General features: G+C 39.5%; 2 protein-coding genes across 2 annotated transcripts; both read left to right on the top strand.

Moving 5' to 3' along the window:
- Positions 1-316: 316 nt before the first annotated feature.
- LOC132072773 (ovalbumin-like) lies at positions 317-7,479 on the top strand. Its single transcript, XM_059471281.1, has 8 exons — positions 317-347; positions 1,773-1,956; positions 2,568-2,618; positions 3,160-3,288; positions 3,945-4,062; positions 4,773-4,915; positions 5,093-5,248; positions 6,340-7,479. The coding sequence occupies exons 2-8, from the start codon at positions 1,789-1,791 to the stop codon at positions 6,733-6,735; spliced, it is 1,161 nt and encodes a 386-aa protein (XP_059327264.1). The 5' UTR covers positions 317-347; positions 1,773-1,788; the 3' UTR covers positions 6,736-7,479.
- A 9,366-nt stretch (positions 7,480-16,845) lies between these two features.
- LOC132071425 (serpin B10-like) lies at positions 16,846-24,574 on the top strand. The gene is made up of 8 exons (XM_059469002.1): positions 16,846-17,021; positions 18,130-18,307; positions 19,286-19,399; positions 21,005-21,139; positions 21,514-21,631; positions 21,970-22,112; positions 22,674-22,829; positions 23,664-24,574. The coding sequence occupies exons 2-8, from the start codon at positions 18,140-18,142 to the stop codon at positions 24,066-24,068; spliced, it is 1,239 nt and encodes a 412-aa protein (XP_059324985.1). The 5' UTR covers positions 16,846-17,021; positions 18,130-18,139; the 3' UTR covers positions 24,069-24,574.
- Positions 24,575-25,993: the final 1,419 nt, after the last annotated feature.

The following is a 25,993-nucleotide window of genomic DNA, read 5'->3' as shown; positions in this document are numbered from 1 at the left end:
AGGTTTTCACATTTTTTGTTTTTTACTGCCATCCCAGTATCTCATTGCAAATGAGGCATTGTTTCCCAGCCTCTTCTCCAGCCAAATAGTCCTGATGTACAGGTGGAAAGCACTGTTAAAAAGCATAAAATACTAATATTTGTTCTCCCTTCAATCAAACCGAAACCTGTTGAAACAAATAAACCTGACCTAATACCATTAATTTATTTTTATGGTGTCAAAAGCCAAACTTCTGAGGGACAGCAGTGGGTGGGTCACAACTCAGACTGTATAAATTCCCAAGGGTTCAGCCAGTATACCCACATACAGCTGGAAAGCTGTATTGTCTTTGGTGCTGAAGCCTGAAGGTAAGAATTTCTCTAGAAAAATTCACCTTCTTACTGCATTATTCCTTGGTTCTGACTAAACTTAAAAAGAGAGAAGTTATTGTCTTGTGTTTGATATTTTTCAGGACAGAATATTTACGTGATGTTCTCTTCAAACCTCACCAGTGTACATGCATTCTACACTATTTTGTTATGTGTAAAATCTGAATGTTTGTAGTTTTGGGGAGGTTTTTAAAGTTATTCTCTGTGCTCAAAATGTTATTTTGTGCTCAAAATATTATTTTATTTCAGAGCATCTTATCTTCCCATTCCGTATCTTTTAAGATTGATTTTGACAGACAAGCAATAAATTTCCTTGCTTGACCTCTGATTCAAAAGTGTGCGTTGAGAGCAGAACTGTGGTGTTCAGTAATTTACAAAGTTTATTTTAGTGTGAAATTTCTCTAAGTGTTGCATTCCTGAAAAATACAATTGGTGAACACAACATAAAAAGGTACGTGGGTGCATAGATGTACAATTTTTAAATAACTTATATATAAGTGGGATCATGTATACAGAAAGGAAAGTGAGAGAAGAAAGTGTGTGTCTGTATGTGTATATCCAGGAAGCCAGTCACAAAACACTTTGGTAGAGTTTAACACTACAAAGAGAAACTTGACATCCTAACATTTAGCTCCTATGTGAGGGGCTGGATTTTGAAAAACAGCAATTTAATTTCTAAAACAGATTATAGTCTGAGAAAACATAGCACATTTATGTAAAGCAGACTATATCTGACAGCACAATACAATGAAACATCAATTTTGTGCATCAGTCTTGCTCCTAGATTTGGTGACCTTAGACAAATTATATTGCCTGTCCATGCTTCTATTACTAAAACAAGGGTAAGCTACAGGCCTTTGAAGATCTACTGACAGAAAGTACTGTGCAACAAATAGATACTTTATTACACCTACTTATTTTTGGAAAATAAAAATAGCTAGCCTCTGCTTTTACCTGAATCTGCCCAGAGCTTCCAAACCAAATGGAAATATAATTTGTGCTTAAATTTCCAGCTTTGCAAGTATATGAAAGAGAGAATATTTTCATGTTTTCATCAAGCTGCTACAAAGTACTAAGGAAATGTAGCCTTCAGTGAATAAAATAAGTACAGGCAATTGTTATTTGACTTCTTTGAAAAGGTAAACAGAAACCATAGATTCCAGAGCTCTGAGGAGCTGTTAAAAAATGTGAATGTATAGAAATGCAGAAAGAAACAGATTTGTGAAAACAGAGTTTCTAGCGTGCATGAGAGGTGAGCATAGCAACAGACATGTTAACATAGAATGATTTCCAAATTACTTGTTTATATTTTATAGCTTGAAAATTCCTATTAAAGTGCACGTGCTGTGTGTGCATGCTATTCCCATCATTACATTGCTATTGTCCTTCTGCTCTCTGCTCTAGGCGATACTGCTGCACAATGGCCTCCATCGGTCCAGTGAGCACAGAAGTTTGCTGTGACATATTCAGGGAGCTGAGAAGCCAGAGAGTCCAGGAGAATGTCTGCTACTCCCCTCTGCTCATCATTTCAACCCTCTCCATGGTCTACATAGGTGCAAAAGATAACACCAAGGCTCAGATAGAAAAGGTGAGACTACATGGAGGATTTAAACCCTCCTGCTGCTCAACAGAGCCACAGCCCTTAATGATATAATAATGTCCTCAGAGGCTAAAAGATGTGGATCCAGAGTTATCAAAACCTGTGGCCACCTGAAACTCCCACAGTGCTAAATAAATGCATCAGCCCAAAATCTTGAGACTGGATTTAAATTTTATCATAGTTTAGCAGTAGAATTCTCAAAGACAAAAATACATTCTTGCAACACTTTTTTTCTTAATAGGGAAAGGAAATAAAATCTATAGGGAAAGAGCCAAAACATATCCACAGACTGCAAAGTGTTTCATGTGTTTCCTACAGCTCTCACTATCTTCACAGAGTGGCTGGCTTGTTACCTACAAGAGGGTTGACATTATTGGTAGCACACACTGGAGCCTAATCCTAGATGCTCAGTAGAAAAAAGGATCATCTAAGCAGGCAACAGTATGCATGGCTGTTCAGAGATGGTACAGATAGATTGCGCTTTTTGAGTCATTCTCAATTAGTCAATAGGTTTGCTCAAACATGATGTGTTAATCTCTGTTGCATAACCTTTTTCTTGTCATACCAGTTATTTCAACTACTGTTATTCTTAATTACAGGCTATCCACTTTGATAAAATCCCAGGATTTGGAGAGAGTACTGAATCTCAGGTACAGAAACAATTTAATCCTTTCTCTATGTTGGTTTCTCCGTCAAAGTCTATCAGATAAAGCAGTCTTGTAGCAGTTCCAAACCTACTCCAATGTGCAGCTAGTGCCCTTCATCCAGCATTTGGGGGAACACTTCGTTCATAAGAATGAACAGAGAAGATGGGTAACAGAGAATTCAGAGCAAGCATAAAATGAAACCCATCACCATAATATTGGGCCAATAGGGGGAAATTATAGATATTTGTATAAATAGGCAAAGTAGCTGGGTGCCAGTGGTTAAACAGAACATGTTGGGAACTGACCTGCTGAAGCTACATTACTGTAGCAGAAAATTAAAAGTTCCCCCAAATGGCATGAGGAAATTACAATAGAAAACCAGCACTGAAATATATATATTACAAAATTACTACATCAGCATAGAAGGAACAATTTTATAAGCAAAAGCATCAACTACTTTACTCCTTTCATATAGTATGTAATACCTACTCATCATTAAAAGTAGGGTGACATCTGTACTTTTATTTGTATTCATGTCAATCAGTGCGGCACCTCTGTGAGCATCCACACTTCACTTAAGGACATTGTCACCCAAATCACCAAACCAAGTGACAATTATTCCATCAGCATTGCCAGCAGACTTTATGCTGAAGAGAAATACCCAATTCTGCCGGTGAGTTGCTCTAAGAGCTGATCTGAATATTAAAACTGTAACTTTCTGTTATGAAAAAAGCACTGTCAGAAGTGTAGGGTCTGCTAAAGAAATTTTCTTCCATATGCAAAGATTCTGTCTATCACAGGCCTAACTTTTTTTTCTCAAGAAAGTCTTGAGAAAAAAATGTGACTAGCCAAAAAGATGTTTGTGCAAACTACAGTAAAGATCCAATCAAGTCAAGGTATAATTAACAGAGATAACTCCAACTCTTTTCTCAGCTTGGAAAACAAACCTGAAGAAAACTTCAGGTTCTCAAAAATATTCCAAGTTTTTCCATTGAAAGGAACATTTAATTTGAAATTCAAGGAGAATACCATTGCAAAAAAAAAAAAATAATTAAAAGTGGGCAAAGAGAATAAAAACCCTATACTTAACTGAAATGAATGTTGGTTTTAGATTAAACTCAGTTCTGGAAAATATTTTTTAAAATGTGGGCATATACTTTTGCTTGAAACAATGCATGTCAAATCTTCAGATGCTTATGAACTAGCTCATAGCTTACTGATGAGCCTTAATAAGCAGATTGCTCATATCTGTTAATTTCATTTTTGCCTTTTACATCTGCAAAATGCTTTGACATTCTGAGCTGAAAATGGCATACTCTTTCTTTTCAGGAATACATTCAATGCGTGAAGGAACTGTATAAGGGAGGCTTGGAATCGATCAGCTTTCAAGCAGCTGCAGAAAAATCCAGAGAGCTCATAAATTCCTGGGTTGAAAGACAGACAAATGGTAAGAGGAAGCCAAATGTCAGCACAAGTATTTTCCCTTCTGCCACCAAGTCTGAACAACATGTGAGAACATTTAAGTCAGGTGATGAAAAATCAAAATATCTCCCTGTGCTCATTTTCCTGGATAAGAGATCAGTTCCCAGATACAGAACTATCATTTAACACTTCTTTTTCCTCAGACACATCCCTGTTAGAAGACTCTCTCTATCTGTAGGGGCTTTCTGGATATGTAATATTTCCAGTCCAGATAAAAGGGACTAAAATATGCTAAAATATTTCCAGTTGTGATAAAAGGGACAGCACTAAAATATGCCTTTTACACATTGACAAATAGTTTGACACCAATGTTTCCACTTTTGTTTGATGCAGAAAGTATTAAATGTTTGGTTGGGAGACCATCCTGGGATATAAGGTTCCAAGAGTTCTTCCTGTTGACACAAAATATGCTAATTTTGTATCAAGTAAATCTCTGGATCTTATATCTCTTACTATAATTCTTTATAGGGAGAGAAACAACAACCATTGCCTACAGCAGTAAGCAAATCAACCTTAGAACTACAAGATAACAGCTACAAAACTAAAGCAATGTCCTTGCCCTACACTCTCCTTCCCACAAATTCTTTACCCTCCATTTAATGTTGAAATTGCCAAGTAAGATGTGTTATACACAGAGGTATTATACATGTTCTCTTTTCCTGTGCATTTTGAAAGGGTCTATCAAAAATATCCTTCGACCAAGCTCTGTGAGCTCACAAACTGACATGATCCTGGTCAGTGCCATCTACTTCAAAGGACTGTGGGAGAAAGCATTTAAGGAAGAAGATACCCAGACAGTTCCTTTCAGAATTTCTGAGGTATGTGGGCCTACATCACTTTAAAGGTGTCATGTTCTAGAATTTATGAAGGGAGTTGACGAGTTGCTGTATAATCTTGCCGAAAAACAGCAATCATCAGCTTTAACCATAAGTAGGCATTTCTACACTCTAGGAATACTCTTTCTGAAAACTATATTGTTTTCTTTGGTTTTGCAGCAAGAAAGCAAACCTGTGCAGATGATGTCGCAGATTGGTACATTTAAAGTGGCAGAGATCCCTTCTGAGAAATGCAGGATCCTGGAGCTTCCATATGCCAGTGGGCGGCTGAGCCTGTGGGTGCTGTTGCCTGATGACATCTCTGGCCTGGAGCAGGTATGGCCCTGGCAGCTGGCTTTCAGAAAACCATGAACACAGTGAAATTCTAGGTGCAAGGAAGCTCTTCACAATTAAGTTATCTTAAAGTACATCCTCAGCACAGATCTGAATATTGGCAGCATGGGATTGTTGCATAGAGACACACAGCTCTCTCAGTAGTCCTGCAAAAGTTTGTGTGAGGATGGATTGCTAAACAACTGCTTTAGAGGGTTAAATTTTTGTCACTGCAGAACAGATTCTTCTCAGATAAGCAGCTGTTACTCCAGCACCTTGAGCTCCAAAGCTTTTATATTTCAATTTCTGCATACTGAGGAACTTACTGGCAAGTTCATCTTAGCTTGAGTATTTGTAATTATTGAATGGTTTGACAGCCGTCAACATGCTTCCTTCATGCCTTCAAAAATTAAACTATCTAAAAATTGAATACGAGTACTGGAATGGTTAAAGCAATTTCAGAAAGTAAAATATACATGACATATTACTGTTGGTATGAAAAGAATATAGTCATTAGCAGGAATGCAGTTTGAATAGGAAAAGTTATGCAATAAATCTGAGTTCATTGAAATGATTGTGCACTAACTCTAAGAACCTAAATTATAAAATTAAAGAGTCATTTGAACACAGCTAAATTTCTTCAGTAATAACTGATAGCTCATTTATTACTAAAGAAATTTAGCTGTGTTTAAATGCCTGTAGATACTTCAGGTATTAGTAAAACCTTTAACACTTCCTTACTTGGAGGTCTTAAATGTAAGTAGAGCTTACAAGTCATAAGCACAGAATGGCTTCTGGAATATATTTCTGAAGAAAAGAAGATAAATTGGCAAGAGCTTTGGGAAATTTGCTGAGTAGCCATCTAGTCAGGACTATAAATTGCCAGTGAGCCTATTAAAGAAATAGGAAGTAGGACAGAGAAGAGAGAGTCATGGTTTGCTTTCCTCTTCTAGACACGTTAATCCACATGTACCCAGAAAACACGCCATAAGAAAAACAGTCAGTTTAAGAGAAAAAACCCACAATGGTACTGCATTGCTACAAAATGTGTCGGGCTCTCATCCCAGAGATCTAATTTGTTTGTTTCTTTGCAGCTTGAGACTGCAATCACCTTTGAAAATCTCAAGGAGTGGACCAGTTCTAGAAAGATGGAAGAGAGGAAGATTAAAGTTTATCTGCCCCGCATGAGGATTGAGGAAAAATATAACCTCACATCTGTCTTAAAATCCTTGGGTATCACCGACCTGTTCAGCTCCTCAGCCGATCTCTCTGGCATCTCTTCAGCACGGAGCCTGAAGGTGTCTGGAGCATTCCATGAGGCATTTGTGGAGATCCAAGAAGCAGGCAGCAAGGTGGCACGCTCATCAGGAGCTGGGGTAGATGACACAAGTGTCTCTGAAGAGATTAGAGCTGACCATCCTTTCCTCTTCTTGATCAAGCACAACCCAACTGACAGCATCTTGTTCTTTGGCAGATGCTATTCCCCTTAAAGAGAGGAAAGCTGAAAGAGTTTCTGTCCCTCACAGCAAGACCCAAAGTGCTGCAGTATCAAGGGTAAAAAGAAACACAAACTTTCTCTTTTGTCCATATTTTCTAAATCCAGAATGCTTTATTTAAAAAAATATTAAAAAAAAAGAAGTTAAGGCAGAGAAATTTTGAAATTTTGCCTGGAAAGCAGAGGCCCTTTGCCTTTCCTCTGCGCTGAGTATTATTATTTACTCATAGATGAAGAGTTAAAGGAATGAAAATCTGACCCAAAGAAAGCATGAGCATTAATAGAGATGTTCCTCGTGCAATTTAACAATAGTGCAGAATCATCACACTGAAACAACACATCCCCTTTTTTGGGGAAAAAATGCAATCTTCTAACTTAGCCAGATTTCTCTACAGACAAATTTCATGATGACTCCCTTGGAATAAGTCACTCAAAATTTCCTAAATTAAACTCTAAACTACTATCAATCATACCTACTCTGACAAAAGCAATTGTTTTTTATTTCTACCCCTGATACTGCAAGGCTTTTCCTCCCTTTCTAAGGATGCATTATAGAAATTTTGTAATTAATATTTCTTCTTAAGCCTTTTTGGATCAATCATCATGACCAAGTGTGTGGTTTTTCAGGTTGCTATTCAAATTTTCTCCATGTATCCTATCCCTGTATACAATGGGTCTTGTGGGTGTACATTTTGCTCCTTTAATCATAATAAACATAATAAAAACTCGCTTAAGCAAATGCTTTTCATTTGGAGTATTTTAAATGCACCTGGGACAGAGTAATCCTGGCTATGTGTACAAATCTGCAGCTTTGGGTGGATGGCAAGTTGAACATGAGTCAGCAGTACCCTGGCAGCCAGGAGGGCCAACCTGGGGTGTCCTGGGGGAAATAAGGCACAGTGTGGCCAGCCAGGCAAGGGAGGGGATTGTCCCTGCTCTGCACCGGGGCAGCCTCACCTCCGGTGCTGGGGGCAGTTTTGGGTGCTACTGTATAAGAAGAACATCACACTCTAAGAGTGTGTGCAGAGGAGGGGGACAAAAATGGTGAAAGCTCCCAAGGGCAAAATTTAGAAGGAGTGTCTGAGGTCACTTGGCTTGTTCAGCTTGGAGAAGAGGAGGCTGAGGAGTGACCTCATCTCATCCTACTGGGGCAGGGGAGGGGGAGGTGCTGCTCTCTGTCTGGTGACCAGCAAGGGCATGAGGAAATGGAATCAGGCTGTTTCAGGATTTCAGGAAAAGTTTCTTCATCCAGAGGGCTGGTCACTGGAACAGGGTTTCCCAAGAAAGTGGTCATTGTGCCATGCCTTTTAGAGTTCAAAGAGCATCAGGACAATGCTCTTAGTCATATGGTTTATTTATAGATAGTTCTGTGAGGAGCAGGGAGTTGGACTCAATGATCCTTATGAGTCCCTTCCAACTTGAAATATTCTATGTTTCTGCAATTTTTCTGCCTGAGTTGGTTCATTGATTTCAGAGAGATGAGGAATAAGTCTGTTGTAACTCTGGGCTAAGACAGATTATTCAAAGCAATTTTCTGCCAGGAAGGGATGTGTGTGACCCATACCCCTCATGCATGCTACTCAAACTAGTCAGATGCAACAATTTCTGCACAAAACACGATTCATCCAGTTTCTCTGAAACAGCAGTTGATAAGCAGTCTGAAAAGCAGCTGGATATGTGCAGAGTCTACATGCCACTGAGACAAAGCACTGCCTCAGAGAATACAGGGGAATGGGAAATGGGAAGGAGTTTTTTACTTATCTTAATGGTGTGTTTACAAAGCTTTATGGGCTTTTATACAGAAGCTAAAAAGAACAATCATGCTAGCAGATGGAATGTCTGTGGTGAGTTATAGTTTTTCTCTGGAATCAATTATTCATCTCTTTGACACTGAAGCAAGAAATGAAACAGAACTGTGTGGAACTGTCACAAAAAAGCACCAGGAGAGTGAAACAGAAAAACTTTGGGGGTTCAGTTAGTGGAAGAAGGCTATGCTCTTTCCTGATTCCAGTATATACAGCATAGCACCAGTGCTGGGAGAACTGTGGTGGAATGTTTTTTCAGTTCTACCACACAATATTTGCTTGCTCTACTTGCTTTGGATTTCCCTGCCCCATCCTCCAAAATAACACATACTTTGGCAGGACCTCGAGGACACAACTTGCTGGCAGCAAAGATGATCTTGCAAAAGAAAAAAGATAACATGACACCACCTTCACTGGTGTGTAAATAGTTCAAATATATTCCTGCACTTTCTTTTATCTTAGCTGATTGCTGATCAAGAGATAACAGTGGGGAAACTTACTGCAAGAGAGCTAATAATGTGTTTACTACGGTCCTAGAGTTTCTGTTGATCTGGTCATGGAAATAGGGGACCTAAATTCCCAAGAACACTTAAATTTCAGCAAATTTTTTCTAAAACTGCAGTATTTCCTGGCTGTGTAAGTTTTTATCAATTAAAGCATAGTTCTTCACAAACAGAAGACACAAAGAAGTCCATCTACTCCTGTATGCAGACAGATATTTTCAGTGCTACCTCCTGATTTCTGTTGACTTCAGCTGCCAGCACAGCAACAAGCAGTCATATTCTTGTCCTCAGTAGTCACTTCCTTAAAATAAAAAAAACCCATGTGTTCCCAGACCTGTTTTCAGAAATCATTTTGGAATTTGGCAAATCATATCCCCATTAAGGAATGGATGCCAGAGTCCTCAGACCCCAGATAGAGAAATATTTGTTTGAATGCTTGAAGATAGCCTTCCACATGTGAGATACTGTAGCTTCTGTAATAACAGGCATCCAAAGTACAAACTCCTAGAGGAACATGTCTGGATGTAACCCCAAGCTATGTGCCAGATATCAGACCTCCACCACTCAGCATGGAACAAATCCTCTCCTTTGTGCCACCAAATGAGGCTAAAGCTTCATCTCACCATCCTCAAAGCAAAATAGTTAGCATCATGTCCTAGAGACTTCAGCTTTCTGCTGTGTCATGAAGTACAGGCGGATTATTCTCTTCTTTGCCCTCAGAATGTCTTTCAGCACAAGTATGGAAGAAGGCTCATACTCACAGCTTTAGGATCTGTCATTAGAGGCTTTTATTGCTCTACCACCACACCCCACATATAGTTGTAATTTCAAGCGTGCATTCAAAAGATTAGTGAGTTGTGTCGATACAAGACCACACTCGCTTGCTTTCTTGTGGTCTTACAATGGGAAGGTAATTCCACAGAGATGACAGAATTTGACCCTGCGGCCTTACTGTTTATTCCAGTACTAACTGTTCTAATATATAAAAAAGCAAGTAATATTGTTTGGTTGAACAAAGTAAGTTATTTGCAAAAATTGCTCTCCTGAAGTTCACAGAGTTAGAGAGTAACTTGTGTTGGAATGGGCAGCTGACAGTCACCTGGTCTTAACTTCAGAAACACATCAGGACCCTTCCCAGTCAAATGTTGCATATCTTTAAATTTGGGGAATCCGCAGTGCTAGGACTAATTTGATTTTAAACATAAATCCAAATATTACTAATGTAGAAGTAGTGTAGACTATCTAGCCAGCTTAGTTTTCTCTCACCAAATGGGAGTTGGCCACATGTGAAATTGACCCCTACCAGTTCCTTCATTTTGATTCTCCCATGTCCAGTCTGCAAAGCTCTCACTATTTTCCCTTACTTTTAAACCTCTTGGAAACAATGCAGAATACCTCTGAAAATCCCAAGGACTGTTTAGTCAACCATGTGAATAGGAAATTCCTAGGAAATTCCATTGTTCCTAACCAGGAACAGAAGTGAGATAATAGATAGCTTCATGCTATGCACTTTTAGTCCAGAAGCATAATTTATACTTTATCTACATTTTATTATATGGCAATATCACTGGGATATTGTTTGCACACAGCCTCTATTTCCGCGTTGTTACAGTATTGAACTTCCCAAGAAAAACAGTTTAATACCATATAGTCCAACTTTCTTGTAAAAGGAACAAACAGTCTCAAATTGCATTCTACTCCCAGGAAGAAAAAGTCCAAACTGATATTATGCTCTTATCTCTTATCTCATTCATCACTTTCCTACTTTTTTAAATGCCAGCAATAGCATCCCACAGCAAGCAAACAATGAATTTCTATTAGCCGCACCTTCAGAGAACAGGAAAAGGTTCCTAGAGGTGAGCAAATCCTTACAAGGAGGGCTGACTTAGTCACACAGATAAAATTCCAACTTAGTAGCTCTTATAAGACACCAAGGAGGAATGGGAGAATAGCAAGGTGCCAGATGTGTTTTTGTAGGGAATGGAATTACAGATCAAAGGGGGCAGAGGAGGAATCATTGAGCTTCACAGGGCTGTATGCAGGAGCAGTTCCTTTTCCTCTTCCTCTTCCTTCTTTTCTCTTTCATTCTGCCTCATTTCCCTTGGATGTGGTTCATTAACCATCTTTCCCCAAGGTGCTGACTATCCCCACCCTTACCATGCCCTCCTTTTTCCTCCTTGCCCTTCAGCAATCTCTACTTCTGTGGGCAGTGAGGGATGAACTGGAGCCAAGTCTTGATTCTAAGAGGAAAAATATCAGGGAGAGGAAGAAAGTGGGAGAACTGTTTACCCCTCCTACTGCTTGGAGGGACCATCTGCTATGAAATGATGCTATGACAGCTACAGAGGCCAAGCTGCCTCTGCATAAGGTGGGGGGAGAGCTCCTTCCTCCAGCCACAAACGGAGCCATTGCTCTGCCTTCCTTACACATCTTCTGGTAACTTTCCCTAGCCTGATCTTGGCTCTGTTTCACTGAATTCAAATTGGTCTTGACCTATGTGTTGGTCTATGTTCCCAGATAAGGAATTAGCAACCACAGAAGCAAGGGATATTAAAAAACATAAAGGATATTAAGGAAGATTAAGCCAAAGAAAAGTAAGAGTGGTACACCGAGAAGAAAGAAAAGTGTAAAGCAACTGAAAGAGACTACTGCACTAGATTTAAACTACACAGAGAGAGTTCTGCTTTTGGCTTTCAAAGAGCTAAAACAGCCACAGATATCAGTACAAAAGATAATAGAGCCATGAAGATCTCCTTACAGTTGAATCAAAAGAGCTTGGAAATGCTTTGGTAAAGAGCAGATGTTCATCAGGGTAGTTTAAAAGAAAGTCCTCAGTGCAATACCCTGCAAGTTCACACTTTTCCACTCTCACAAAAGTTTGAGGAATAAAATGACAACTTTTCATCTTATTTTACCTGAGAGCAGAAACGAACATGAGATCATCTTGTATTACTTGTTGTGTATCAGGTCGTTAGTTTCTCCTTGGTTGTGAAAAGTTTGCTAACTTCAACCACACAAAGGATATCAGGTCTCAAGAGATTGAGATCCTTTGTGCAACAGGCAGGGAATGTGAAAGATGGAAAGATGCAATGGCAAAGGCATTGATGAGACATTTTCAAGTGATGCTTATGACATGCTTAGCCGAGGTCCTTGTCCATCCAAAGGGGAAATTCCACTCTGAGCCCTCATTTTTGGGACAAAGCATTAATGCCCCTGTATGTGCACTAAAGCAGGTAGTTTAGACCAGTTTCAAGATTAGCCTAAAAAGCACAAAATTATGAAGGGGCAGCAAGTGCCAAGCAGATCAATGAATAGCAAGATTTTCTGTACACCTCCTCAAGAGATTATTGGGAAAATTCTCCTAATGAAACTCCTGAAAACACCAACTGCCTTGGGAAACTCCAGGTCTTTCCACCAAGCAAGAATACTTGCAACCAAACTGTATGAAAAACAGAGCAAATATCGAAATGGCTTTCTTAAAAGAGAGTCTTTCCTCTATATTCTGCTCTGACACATCAGCACAAGGCTCCTGTTCAGGATGGGCACCTGTTTAGAAATGTGTATTGAAGATACACTGACTTGATATTCACATCCTTCACCTCAAAATGTGGCACATCCTTCATGATAGCACTGGAAGGGGAAGATGAGATCAGCTTTCTGATAGAGTAGTTGTGCAGCTGACATACAGTTCCACCCTTTGAGAGATTTCTTTGGAAAAATGACAAGTTTCAGCCAAAGTGCACACAAGCCACACATACGTCATGACTCATAATGCAGAACTGTGTATCATGGCTGAGAAATTAAGGCCACTCTTCATATTTTTGGTGTCATCCATGACCTGTGATACTTTTAAAATGCTTACCACCTGAGTCATTCAAAGGAAAACTGCGCCCTTGCAAGTGTGGAAACAGTATGCATATTCATTCACAGATAAACTGCCCCTTTTCAGATATACAAACCAGTCCTTTATCAGAAGTGCTGTGCTTCTTACCAGAGCAGAATTTCTCAGGACAAACATTGCTTTTATTAATTACAGTGCCTAAGGTAAAGCATGTAGAAGTAATACTGAAGAAAGAGGAATTCTGCTGGGACTGTCAAATTTTACCACACCTTTGCCTCTGCAGGTGTGGAACAAAATGCCTCAATAATATTTATACAGGAACCTCACCACACCCTTTGGGAACTCACAAGGTTTTTACATAGTGTTAGAGTATGTCAGCAAGGATTGCTTGGCAAGGGAAGGCTTGCCAATTTACTTGTAGGAGGTGCAGAACAGATCACTATCTACTTTGTTTCAAAATAAAGACAGGTGTACTATTGACCAAAGCTTTAAAAGGAAAAAGGATACTCAAAGAATTAATATCTCTTTAAATTAAGCATTATTTGAGATTTCAGGTGATAAAAACTTGCCATCACACAAAATTCCTTTACAGCACAGACCAAAATCCATTATAATCAGTCTAGGTGATCCATATAGTTTTTTTTTTCAGTTGACAATGTTAGGTACAGCTCATGCCATGCTCTCAGTTAGACTATGACAGAGTTATCACCCAGGAAAGAGCCCTCCCTGGCACAGAAAATGTTGTTTCTAGTCATAGAATCATATGCTGAGGTACAAGAAACCCATGAGGATCATTGAGTCCAACCTGCAGAGGACACCTCAAGAGCCACACAATTTTCCCTGCAAGTGTTGTCCAAATGGTCTCTGAACTCAGACAGGCTCGGTGCTGTGAGCACTTCCCTGGGGATCCTGTTCCAGTGCCCAATCATCCTCTGGTCATGAGAGTGAAGAGATCAGTACTTATCCCTCCACTTCCTCTCCTGAGGATGCTGAAGACCACAATGAGGTCACCCCTGAGTCTCCTCTTCTCCAGGCTGAACAGAACAAGTGACCTCACCTGTTCCTGATAAGGCTTTCCCTCAAGGACCTTCACCATCCTCATGGCTTTTTTTTTTGGACACTCTCCAGTAGCTCAATGTCTTTTCTATATTGTGGTGCCCAAAACTGCACACAGTGTTCAAGGAGAGGCCACACAAATGCAGAGTAGAGCACTTATCACTCTTACTATTTTCTCAATTCCTGTGTCTCTGTCCTCCTTACAGTTTTTAAATAAATTACACAGAGATTTTAAACAATGACAACAACAACAAAAAAAAATCACATCTACAAAGGGACTAAAATATTAGTAGATTTCAAAACTCTTTTCTTCCCTTTGCTTCTTGTATCTTCTAAAGTATTTTTAAAGGTTTGGAGGTATTTAAAATCATTTCATGTTTAAAATCTGGCCAACTCTGGCTGAGTCAAAAAACTTGAATAGAGTGTTCTGCTGGGTGAATCAGAAATTCTTCCCTGCCAAGTAAATAAACAGAGCTTGTACTTGTAAAAAACACTTGAAGATGTCAGGGAAACTGAAGAGCTTTCCTTCAAATACCACTTTTTCTTTTGATCTACCTGAACACATTAGTCTATAGAACACATTAGTTGTGAATTAAATCAGATTTCCAAGAGCTATACAGAGTTGACAGTAAAAATAAGCTACTAATGGGCATGAAAACCACCCATGGAAAGTTGCATCCTAAAAATACTGTGTGAGAGCAGAAGTTATCACCTTTCTGTGACAGCAAGTCTTTTTCTCAAGACCCTTAATAAACTTCATAGGGCATTTTATAATGTTCTGTTCAGACATCAGATACATCACCTACTTCTGAACCCAGGCAAGAACTGAGCCAGGCACTGTGTAGTCAAAATGACGTGTACAAAGTTACACTGAAACTGGAGGAAACAAAATGCTTTTATGTAGCTGGCCAGGGTGCTGGTATCCTGCCAATATTTGCCCTAACCACACGGAAACATGAATGGCTGCAGTGAGAGGGAACACAGGTTTACTTCCCACTGGAAGGACACTACTAACACAAATATAAATCTCCTAGTGTGCTGCTGTGTTGACTTAGTAAGGAGTGGGAGCACCACTGTTACTGAGTCAGCAGTAACACCACAGTGAGTTGTGTCCTCCAGTGATGCTAATTTAAATGGATATTAGAAAATATTATCAACCCATCACGTTGATAATGCATATTTTGTCTTCTGAGATGAGTATAATTTTAGTTACTCAGTATGTTTTTCTTATTTTTATGTCCTAACCACCAGCCATGCCATTCAAGAGGTGTTCCAAAAAGGCAGCTGTAAAACCTTGTGCAAAAGCACAAACCTCTCATTCAGCCTAACCCAGCATTTCTGTGTAAATAGAACACCTCAATCACTTCTTGTAAGGCAGCAAGCAGTAGCACTAGTTAGCAAATTAAGTTCACCCCCGCTTTATAAGCAGAAAATCCACACCAATTGCTTTAAGGGATGAAGTCTTTTCATCTATCTATCTATCTATCTATCTATCTATCTATCTATCTATCTATCTATCTATCTATCACTCTTCAACAACAGGGCTAAATTTGCAAAGATTACTCAAATAATTTCTGCTTTGGAAACCATTTAAGGCCAATGTAAACAGATTACAACTTTCTCAGATGCTATGGGAGCAATTAGTTCTGCAGTGAACACCTCTCCTACACTATGCTGCTCTCTGCAAAACGTCACAGGTACATCTAATTACAACTCACACTGAAACATGCACCATTTGCATAGCTACCATTTCAAAATATCTGAGGGGCAGGAAAACACCATCCAGTTAAAATAATGTGGCTCCTCACAGGTAGGAAAGCAACTTTAGCAAAGCTTTCAATTCCCAAGTTACATTGATACAGAAGTTACACTATCATCAAGGGGTCCTTTTCAGCTGTACCCTCCTATGCCCTGCACCAAATTTTGTAGGTATTTCCATGTTTCATTCTTCATTAGGAGATGCTTCACGCAAACCTCTGCCCTACAACATAAATCCATGTTAACTGTATGCTCACAGACAGCAGGTCAGAAAAAAGCTCTCCAAAGACAGTTTGTGCTGAGGAAACAGAGCTTGTGAGTGAGTCCTGCTCAATGTTGGGGAAGTATCCAATTCCTACTCAGGTTTTCAAGGTGCAGGTATCAACAGTGGAGAGAGAAAAAATTAAATAAAGGGCAAGGTAGGATTTTAAAGGGTTTTTCAGTTAGGAGTCAGAGTGGGGATGGACTGATACAGGAAGGACTACAGAAGAATGATTGCAAGGAAAATCGGGAAAGGAGGTATTTTAGTAGCCTGGGAAAGAAGAAAAAGAAGATTTGACAGAATATTCATCTCTGGAATGGAAAATAAGGAATAGATCTCTGACGTGCTACATGGGTCAAACAGCTTCCAGACTGGGTGGAGAAATAGAAACGAAGTCTAATCTAACACCCAGACTAAGTTCAAGGGATGTTGCCCACTGCTAATACAAGTCAGGGTCTGGTGCCTGAGTCTTAGCATTCCCTATCTCACAGTTACAGAGTTTCCCTGGCTGTACAGTCTTAGAAACCTCCAAGACTAACAAAACCCATTTTTCCAAAAGAGAAACCCACCAGGAATGACAAATACTTTCTCAGAAGGAAGCAGGCAGAAAAACTCACAGATATGAAGTCCCTTTCTTTTTTTTGTCTGTCTGTTTCTCGGAGATAAATTCTGTAATACAAACCATAAAATAAGTAGGTCAGTGACTGCCTTTTTTTAAACTCTCCAAACCACAAAGGAAAGATTGTTCAAAGTAGTGTGGGTTCAAGTTGTTACTAGCCTGTTGCCACAAAAGTGTTTATAGAAATACTTAAGCCGTCACTTTTGTAAAATTCTTCTATGGTATCATTCTTACCAACACTTCACATCCTACTCTGAGGTGATTCAGTTCTTCCACAGGGATGTGGCCTATAGGGCAAATCTCATTGCAGAGTCATGAGTCATAAGAACCTTTGCAGAACCGGCCAGGCGCACTATAAATTCATCCTACCCTTCGTGTCAACTGCAGAAACCTTGGAGACACCCAGAGCAGCAGGCTTTCTCCCCACGCAAAACAAGGTACTGTAATGACTTCTAGATACTATTTATTTTACTTATTCTTGGCTGATGTTGCTTTGTTGACAAATAGGAAAAAAGGAAGCAGGTATCTGAACTGGAAACAACTAATGCTTGGGGAAAGTAATTAACTTAAGATTGCACAGGCATAGCCTAGAAGATGAGTCTTAAAAATATACAGGAAGACAACTTATTGTTCAGAGTTCTATAATTTCTAGAGCTCACTGACTAGCATATATATCACAGCACACTTAGAACCATTGTGTTTGCCTAAGTCAGGTAATTTGCTCTTGTACTCTTTAGTGCTTAGAAGTACCAGTTTAGCTCCTGGTTTGCAAGCTATTAGGGTCACAAACGATCTTTTATTCTAATGCCATCCTATACCAACCAAAATAACTCCTAGTCCCTGACTAGAACCCTCAGCTAAGCCCGCAAGGCAAATAACAAATAGCAGCCTCTGTGGTCTGCTGAATATAGAAAGCTTCTACTGCAGAAGAACTGGGAAGCTAGGATCTGGGCTAGTGCTGTAAGACAGGGTTTCAGGACATTTTTAGAAGTCAGAAAGGTAATTCAGGATGCTTAGCATGCAATAGTTGGGGCAGTGCCAGTGCTTGCTCAAGTGTAGGAAGGAGAGTTTTGTCTTGACCTAAAGGAATAGTTTGACTGCTCCTGTTACCAGAGTATTTGTTCACTACAGAGATGAGTATCAAAAGGCTCTTGAACAAATTGAAGCATAAAATTTGTCCTAAGAGACAGTTTTTCGGTGATGTCTAGCCCAGGCTTTGCTGAGTAATCAAAAAATCAAAATTTGTTATCAACTATCACTCCAAGATGCAGTAAAGGGCAGTGCAATGAATTTCCTGGTAAACAAACATGAAACACAGCTAGAGGCTGGTTTATCCCTAAAAATGATAGGTGTTGCCATCAGTGAAATAGGACATGCTAAACTTTGTGTGACTTTATAACAGTTAATGCTTCTCACTCTTTATATAAGCATTTTTAGGAAGCCTTTTAATCACAAAAAAGTTCAAACAGTGAAGAGGCGCTTCTAAACAAATAGCAATCACAGTTAGTGGTTCATTAATAGCATCTTTTCTGTTTTTCTGTGCAGCTTCAGGACAATGGATACATTGAATAAAGCAAACACAAGCTTTGCTCTTGACTTTTTCAAGAAGCAATTGCAGGAAGATGGTGACAAGAATATTTTGTTCTCTCCTTGGAGTATTTCATCTGCCCTGGCTACTGTTTATCTGGGAGCCAAAGGTAACACTGCAGATGAGATGGCAAAGGTGAGTCTGGGCTTCAAAAGTAGCTGTCTGAAAGGGTTATTTCTTGGAGTAATGTCCTCCAGAAATTTGCTGTGTTGAAACAGAGGTAGAGAGTTCTGGGGACTCTCCTCTACAGTTATTTCAAGTCTTACACTTTGCTTAACATAAATTCACATCTACAAGGTTAGAGAAAAACTATGTTGCGACTACAACCCTTTCTTTGGGGTAGGTATTTAACAGGCAAAATTACTTACTGAAATTACCAAGTCATACTTGTTCAAAGCTCATTGTGTCATCAGGGGACAGTGAAAAGAGTCCCAATGCATGGTTGTTAAACACCTAATACAGGTACCCAGCTCCTGTTGGAGGAAGGGAGGCTTGTGAGTTTGCTTCTGCTGTGGCAGAAATTGTCCCACCTGCAGTGATCTATCTCCTGATTTATAGGACAAAAGAGACCCAGTAGGGTAAAAAAGGAGTGATCTTCTGTTAGGATGAAGGGAAAACAAAACAAAACAAAAGACTCAGCTCTTCTGAAAAGTGCTCCAAGGTTGTTTGCACCCTTTTGTAGCCTGGTTAAGGTGAACAAGTCCAGAGAAAGGGATTTAAGGCATGGAACTGCCTGCACACTTTTCAGGCTTTTTAATACATAGCTGAGCTCCATTAAGACTTCTCCTTTGGTAGACTCCATTTGGGGGTAATTGGCTCTTTCCAGGTATTAACAGGTAATCCTAGGGCATAACTCAAAGCAGGCAGATTCCTCAACAAAGGCCAGGTACATAAGAGTTTTGGCCTGCAGCCCTCAGCTTAGTTTGCACAAGCCATTTTGTACACATGGGCATTGAGACCTAGACAAAGATTTCATATTCAGTAAGGACTGGACACAAGAATAAAATCTGAGCTTGACTGTCATCATTACCAGTCCCCTTGATGTCACAGAAAAAATTCACTGAAACAGCAAATTTTCTACTGTTGCATTTCTTATTGCTTTTTCCACTACAGGTACTTCACTTCAACACAGCTGAAGATGCCAAAAATGTCACCACAACCATAAGAATGCAGGTCTATGCCAGAACAGAAGACAGTCTATCAAATCGACGTGCATGTTTCCAGAAGGTATCTCACCCAAACTGGTGCTCAAGCTATGGGCATGGCCAAATTTTTTCCTGTATTTTTCTTCCACATTTGTGTTTGCTTATGTTTGCCTTCCTCACATTTAGTGTACAAAATGAATTGGTATTGTGTGATACCATCACCTAATGCAACGCTTATTGCATGCTTCCCCCTTTTACATAGAATTGCATAATCTAACCTCAGATTTGCAAAATTTAACATTTGGTGATCGATAGATCTTCTGACCTTTTTCCTCTGGTTCTGAGGGCAGATTTCTTTCTCAAACTATTACTATTCAAAAGCTAGCACAGTTCTTACTTCAGAGAGCTAATCCCAAGAAAAGAGATGCTCTTTCACACATCTGATTGTAGCATCAAGACAAAGAAAATCAGAACATTGACTTTTCCAGGCTACCTATTCTTGATATGTTCCAGAAATTAGCCTCCATTTCAGTTGAGAAGTTAACAGTATAAATTTACATGTTGGGATTTTCCAAAGTAGACCAGTTGCCTGCAATAAATCTAAGAGAAATGGGAATAATTTTATTCCTGAGATAAGCCTTTGCCATACTGGCAGGCATTTTGTCCCAGTTGGTATGTAATTTAATATAGCAGAACAATACAGAAGAGCAAATGTAATCCCTCTGAGTCAGTAAAGGCTTTTTCCTAGTTTACAATTCAAAGATGGTGATAACAAACTCTTCTCCCTGCTCTTTCCCGTCATCCTTATTCACTAGGGGGTTGAGCTATTTCCCTGAAGTCTGCCCACAAAACCCCAACTGTTGCTAGTTTTGATGAATGGATCTGCATCCCACAGCCAAATCCCATGGTGGGAAGATTTATTTTAGGGGTTATGTCAACATCTCATTTGCACTGCATGAACAGGAAAGGGATTGTTCCTCATGAGTAACACTTGCCCTCACTGTAAGAATTAGAGAGTGCTGTGGGTAGTGCTATGGGTTCTAACACTTTGGAGATTTAAGGTCTGTTCGTGCCTCTGATTCTGATATAATGATGAGATGAATACAGCACAGGTGCAGATTTTTAATTTACTAATTCACAGCTTATTCCTTGAGCTCATTGGAGACTTTGAACCCACATTCATTTAATCCTGTCACTTCAATATAGAGAATTTACTGCAATTACTGAAACATTAAAAAAACCCAAACCATAAAATATTAAGAGAGACATTAAGAAATTTAGGGGCAAACCTTCCATGTAACACTACTTTAATAAATTAAGGGAGTGATAGAGCAAAATCTCATGCATTGTTTAAGAATTACTCTCTGACTTTTATTTTCTGGATATCCAAAGTTTCACAATATCCGCTTCTAAACCCTTAAATATTTTACATAATTCAGGCTCTTAACACTTACATTCCAAGATACCCACACACTGAGTGTCTATGTGTGTCTATACCACACCTGCAACTTCTAATACTTTAAAATTATTCTTTTATTTGACGCTCAGTTTAGAGCACCTCTTCTGTTGTAATATAGGTAACAGATCACCCAAAGAGAAATACTTTACTTGGATCAGTGTGAAGGAAAAAAACAGGATTTTTTACTCTACAGATGAATAATGTCCTTTTTATTTCTATTTCTCCAAGACAGAGATTGGCAAATCAGATAATATCCATACTGGATTTAAAGCACTCAGCTTTGAAATCAACCAACCCACTAGAAACTACCTACTTAAAAGTGTCAACCAGCTATATGGAGAAAAATCATTGCCTTTCAGTAAGGTAAGACTTTTATTTAGATTATGCAGTATCATTTAATTTTCATGATCAACCTATGGCAACATAAGCTATATACTTTTAAATATTTTGCTACATTTGCAAATTATGCTATTATCTTTAACATTAATATTTTCTATGATACTTTTCCTTAGACTTTGGACACTAAAATTTTAGTTTTTTGGGATGTGTATCTAATTTCAGAGTGATTTGTAGATGTAGTTAGATGAGAACGTTTAAATCACGTATTTCCACTAAAAAATACTTTGTTCCTTTGAGAAAACACTGTACTTGTGCCCATGTAATTTTCATCTCTGGCTGTAGTAGTACTCATATTGGCAGGCAGCAAACCTAAGTCAGGTGTCTCTATTGCCCTGCAGGAATACTTATTTTTAGCCAAGAGATATTATGGTGCAGAGCCACAATCAGTCAACTTTGTGGGAGCAGCAGATGCAGTCAGGAGAGACATCAATTCCAGTGTTGAACAACAGACTGAAGGTGAGTTCCAGCCTCTCCTCTCCAAATGAAAAAGGAGTCATTTTGGCTTCTCTGTGCCCAAGGGGCCCATGGCAGGTAAACAATTCACCTCAGAAAGGTAAATCAGACTTTTCTTAAATTACTCATCTACCAACAAGCTCAGCGTGTGAGGAATATGGCTTATTCTTTGTAAATCAAGATTACCCCAGTAACTACATATTTGCAAATAGTCTCAAGCTGGATGAGTGTTATGGCAGCACTTAAAATTTCCCTTGTTTATATCCCCAGAAACTTTGCCAGCTCTTAGACTGAAACAGTGAAACTGCACAGATGTGTGAATGTCCCTCTGTTTTCTCTAGGTAAAATCCAGAATCTGCTGCCTCCTGGATCTGTAGATTCGCTCACCAGGCTAGTCCTGATAAATGCACTCTACTTCAAAGGAAACTGGGCAATAAAGTTTGAAGCTGCAGCTACCAGGCAAAGGCCTTTCAGAATAAACATGGTATGGCAATATACTGCCTTATTTCCTACACTGCAGGGGGAAAAACCTGAAAAAGATGGGGGGAGAGGAGGGGGAGGGAGAAATCCTTTCACCCTTTAAATCCATGTGGCACTATAGTTATTTCATTTAAAGCATACAGTTCATTCAGTATATTTATTTCACCACACTTCCAACACTAAAACTGCCCACACATACCAGGCCCTGAGGAACAAGTAAATTATCAGAAGCTGACTTCAAAAAATCTTCCATTCTCCAAAGGCAGGAAAAAAAAGAGGTGAACAAAACTGTATGGTTTAGTTCTTTCCATTTTCACTTTTAACAATTCAGCAAATCAGAGTGGCATACAGTTTCCTACAATTGGTGTCATCTGAGACATCTCAGATAGCATGCCATGCCTCCCAGCACCTTGCAGGGATCCTCTGAAGATCCTGTATTCTGTGTCCTACCCATTAGGATGTCTCAGACACATTGGGCAGCCTGTAGAGTAAACTGTGCTACTTTAACTTAGTCCTTTTATTGTTCAGAGTGTAAATGTAAAACATTCCATTTGATTTGTTGCAGCATACAACTAAACCAGTGCCCATGATGTACCTGAGGGATAAATTTAACTTAAACTACATAGAATCAGTTCAGGCTGATGTTCTTGAGCTTCCATATGTCAATAATGACCTCAGCATGTTCATCCTGCTACCAAGTGACGTCTCCGGTTTGCAAAAGGTAAAAAATTGAGAACATAATTACTGTGAAAAAGTAAGTGTGTCATTATCTACTTACTTAATGCTTGTGTGAGGTAAAAGACCAGGCTGTAGTCATGTTTCTAGGAAGGAGGATACTGATGAGGCTCAAGGTAAAGCAAATCCCAAATCTGGTCTGGTACTGTGAGCTTGAAGCTCTTGAAGCTTAGACTAGATTTCTTAGTCTTGGAAGCCAGCAGGTCTGTGGTTGCTAAAGTTCATAAGTCCTGGAAACAGGTAACCCAAACCCCATAGGATTACTTCTTTTCCAGCAGAACAAAAATGAGGACACAAAACCAGCCCTGCTGAGATCCACTGTCCACACCAATTCAGACAGATATGATTTCATTCTGGGAAAAACCCACCCAAAAATTCGGCAGCCTCTGTTATGTTCCAGGATGTCCAGAATTAATATGTATGGATACTGCCACCTTCTGTAAAAAGCTGGATTCTGCCTTTGGATAACAAACCCTTAAGAAATTTTAATTTTTAAGGTGCTGTGTGAGGGGCATGAGAAAGCTCTTTTCAGTGAATTCTAAAATGTGGGGAAGACAGCCCTGGGAACAGAAGAACAGCCAGACTATCATAGCTCTGCTATATTCCCTGACAGTTACTGAGAACATTTCAAATATTGCATTGATATATTATAGAACAACATTCTCATTTAGAACAACATATCTCCAAACTGCTGTTTCATTACTGTTTTTCTTGTACTCTTACAACCTCTTGAAAAGTTCTCCATTTAAGAGAAGAAATAGCCCAAAGGGCACACACTTTTGAACATATTTTAATTTTCTGATTTTTTTACTTACTGCAGCTAGAAAGAGAACTGACTTTTGAAAACTTGTCTGCATGGACAAATCCAGAACTAATGGAGAAAATGAACATGGAAGTTTATCTGCCCAGGTTCACGTTAGAAGAGAAATATGACCTCAAATCTACTTTGAGCAGGATGGGGATACAAGACGCCTTCACAGAAGGTCAAGCTGATTTCACAGCAATGTCCAAGACTGGTGATCTGTTTTTGTCACAAGTTTTCCACAAGTGTTACCTGGAAGTCAATGAAGAAGGCACAGAGGCAGCTGCTGCCAGTGCGGCAACACTGGCATCACGAAGTCTTGGTGCTACTATTATCTTTTTGGCAGATCACCCTTTCCTTTTCTTTATCAGGCACAACAAGACCAAGACTATCCTCTTCTTGGGAAGGTTTTCTTCCCCCTAGAAGCTTGATTACTAAACAGGTTATTGCAACAACAAAAATGAACTAAATACACACCAAAAAGAACATCTCAATAGCCCGTGCACTTCTTAATTTTCCTGTACTGTTGACAAATCTCTCAATGTTTGAAGAGAGTGTTTATGAAAAATAACCTCAAATTCATGCCTCTGGCTCATTTTCCTGGCAAAAAAGCCCCAAAATACTTGCACACGCTAAGTACCCAACTGTGCAAAGAAGAACATGACTGTGTCTTTTTAGCGCTTTCTGAACCTGAACTTCGACAATTCAGAACGGACTGAGTTGAGCTCAACCAGTAACTTTAAAGTTTTGATACCTAAGAAGATGAAAACCCAGGAAAATCTTGCAGAATGCTGCCTCATCTCCATTGGTTTCAGCTCATGCTGATCCCCAAAGCAGGCTACTCACCCACATTCTTGTCAGTTTTTTACCAACTCTGGTAAAAAACTGCAGCCTGGCAGAACTGGCAATAAAATAAACCTGCAAAATCACCTTTGTTCCTGATACTGGTGCTTCTTTTTTGCTCAAAAAGTGGTTAACACATGTACTTTCTAATCTCTGTCCCACAGCAACTGGAAAATATTTAACAGCACTATAGAACTAGGAAAATAAAACACATGTGCCTCACAACCTTCTGCTTTGTAAACTTTCACCCTTACAACACTATGTCCAGCCTAGCACTGTGCTGCTTTGCTCTCATTTTACTTTGCCACTTATTCACTGGTTTGAGACAAGGTAAAATGGGAGAACCAAGTCTACAGCTAATACAAGCAATACTAATGGCCATAAGTGCTTTCTGGAAGATGAATGTGAATCTCCCAGATCATATTTACTCCTGTCACTGCTCTTTCTCCTAAGAGAGTGCCCTGATCAATCATGCATGTTTGCAGGGAATGCTCCTGACTATATGAATTCACAACAGACAGCAAAGAACCAGGTTTCTTAAGGACTTGCACACACCAACAGCTATCTTACTACAAACACATTTTCTTGAAACAGCAGAACTCCCTTTTCCTGGCAGAGACTGCTGACTGTCCCTGCATCCTTTCTCTTTTCATTCAAGTGGTCAGCTGCTCCCAGGGTCCCTTCTGGCTCTGCTTCCCAAATGGGAAAGAACATAGGAAAAGTGTTATGAAGCGCGTGCTTTATCCCTATAGAGCCCCAAGAGAAATGCCTTCTGCCTGTCTCAGCTGTAAAACATGACACTGGATCCCTGTGCATTCAGTCCAATTCTGCCATGCCCTCCTTCACCTCATGGAAGAGCAGCATGTCCCCATGGATAAGCCTCTTAAGCACTTCCTGATAAACCTTGGGAATAAAGATAGAAAAGTCACACCTGAAAGGCCAAGGAGAAACAAAACTATGACAACATGAACACAGACCTACTCAGGCCTTTAAAGTCAATGGAAATATGAGTCACCTTTTCTCTCTCCTTCACTATTTTAAGCATGGTTGTAAAGATGACACAGTTGATGTCCTTTTGGCAGTGCCATATCATTCCTGAGCGGCAGTGGCCACAACATACGAAAAGTGAGTTGTACATTAGGGAACAACCTTTTCCCAGAGTGAAGAGCAGTGCTGGAAATGTTGTGGGATCTTCATCCTTGGAAGGGCTATGGCTAACCTTATCTACTCATGGCCCTGCTCCAAGCAGGAGGTTGATCTCTGGATGCTCCTTTCAGTTAATATCTGTGATTTCTTTTTTCTCTCTTGTCAAAAGCCACTCTGCCTTGCAATCTCCCTTTCTCACCCTGTATGGCTTCCTTGCATCTTGACTAGCAAAGGCAACTATTTTGCTCACAGATATATCTCTGGGACTTGGCAGTCTCCTGGCTTGGGCTTTCTCACCATTTAACCATTCAGTTGACTTTTCTCCTATCCAAATTTGTGGAGGACGTACTCACTATACT

The sequence above is a fragment of the Ammospiza nelsoni genome, chromosome 1 (genome assembly GCF_027579445.1).
Source record: "Ammospiza nelsoni isolate bAmmNel1 chromosome 1, bAmmNel1.pri, whole genome shotgun sequence".
NCBI classification, from domain to species: Eukaryota; Metazoa; Chordata; class Aves; order Passeriformes; family Passerellidae; genus Ammospiza; species Ammospiza nelsoni.
This window is presented reverse-complemented; position numbering and strand designations above follow the sequence as displayed.

What these genes read in the sequence shown, in the direction of transcription:
- LOC132071425 (XM_059469002.1), top strand. Translation starts at nt 18,140, where the DNA reads ATGGATACATTGAATAAAGCAAACACAAGCTTTGCTCTTGACTTTTTC. An exon ending in TGTTGAACAACAGACTGAAG is followed by an intron (nt 21,632 to 21,969) that starts GTGAGTTCCAGC and finishes TGTTTTCTCTAG; the next exon opens with GTAAAATCCAGAATCTGCTG. An exon ending in ACGTCTCCGGTTTGCAAAAG is followed by an intron (nt 22,830 to 23,663) that starts GTAAAAAATTGA and finishes TACTTACTGCAG; the next exon opens with CTAGAAAGAGAACTGACTTT.
- LOC132072773 (XM_059471281.1), top strand. Translation starts at nt 1,789, where the DNA reads ATGGCCTCCATCGGTCCAGTGAGCACAGAAGTTTGCTGTGACATATTC. An exon ending in CCAAGGCTCAGATAGAAAAG is followed by an intron (nt 1,957 to 2,567) that starts GTGAGACTACAT and finishes TCTTAATTACAG; the next exon opens with GCTATCCACTTTGATAAAAT. An exon ending in ACATCTCTGGCCTGGAGCAG is followed by an intron (nt 5,249 to 6,339) that starts GTATGGCCCTGG and finishes GTTTCTTTGCAG; the next exon opens with CTTGAGACTGCAATCACCTT.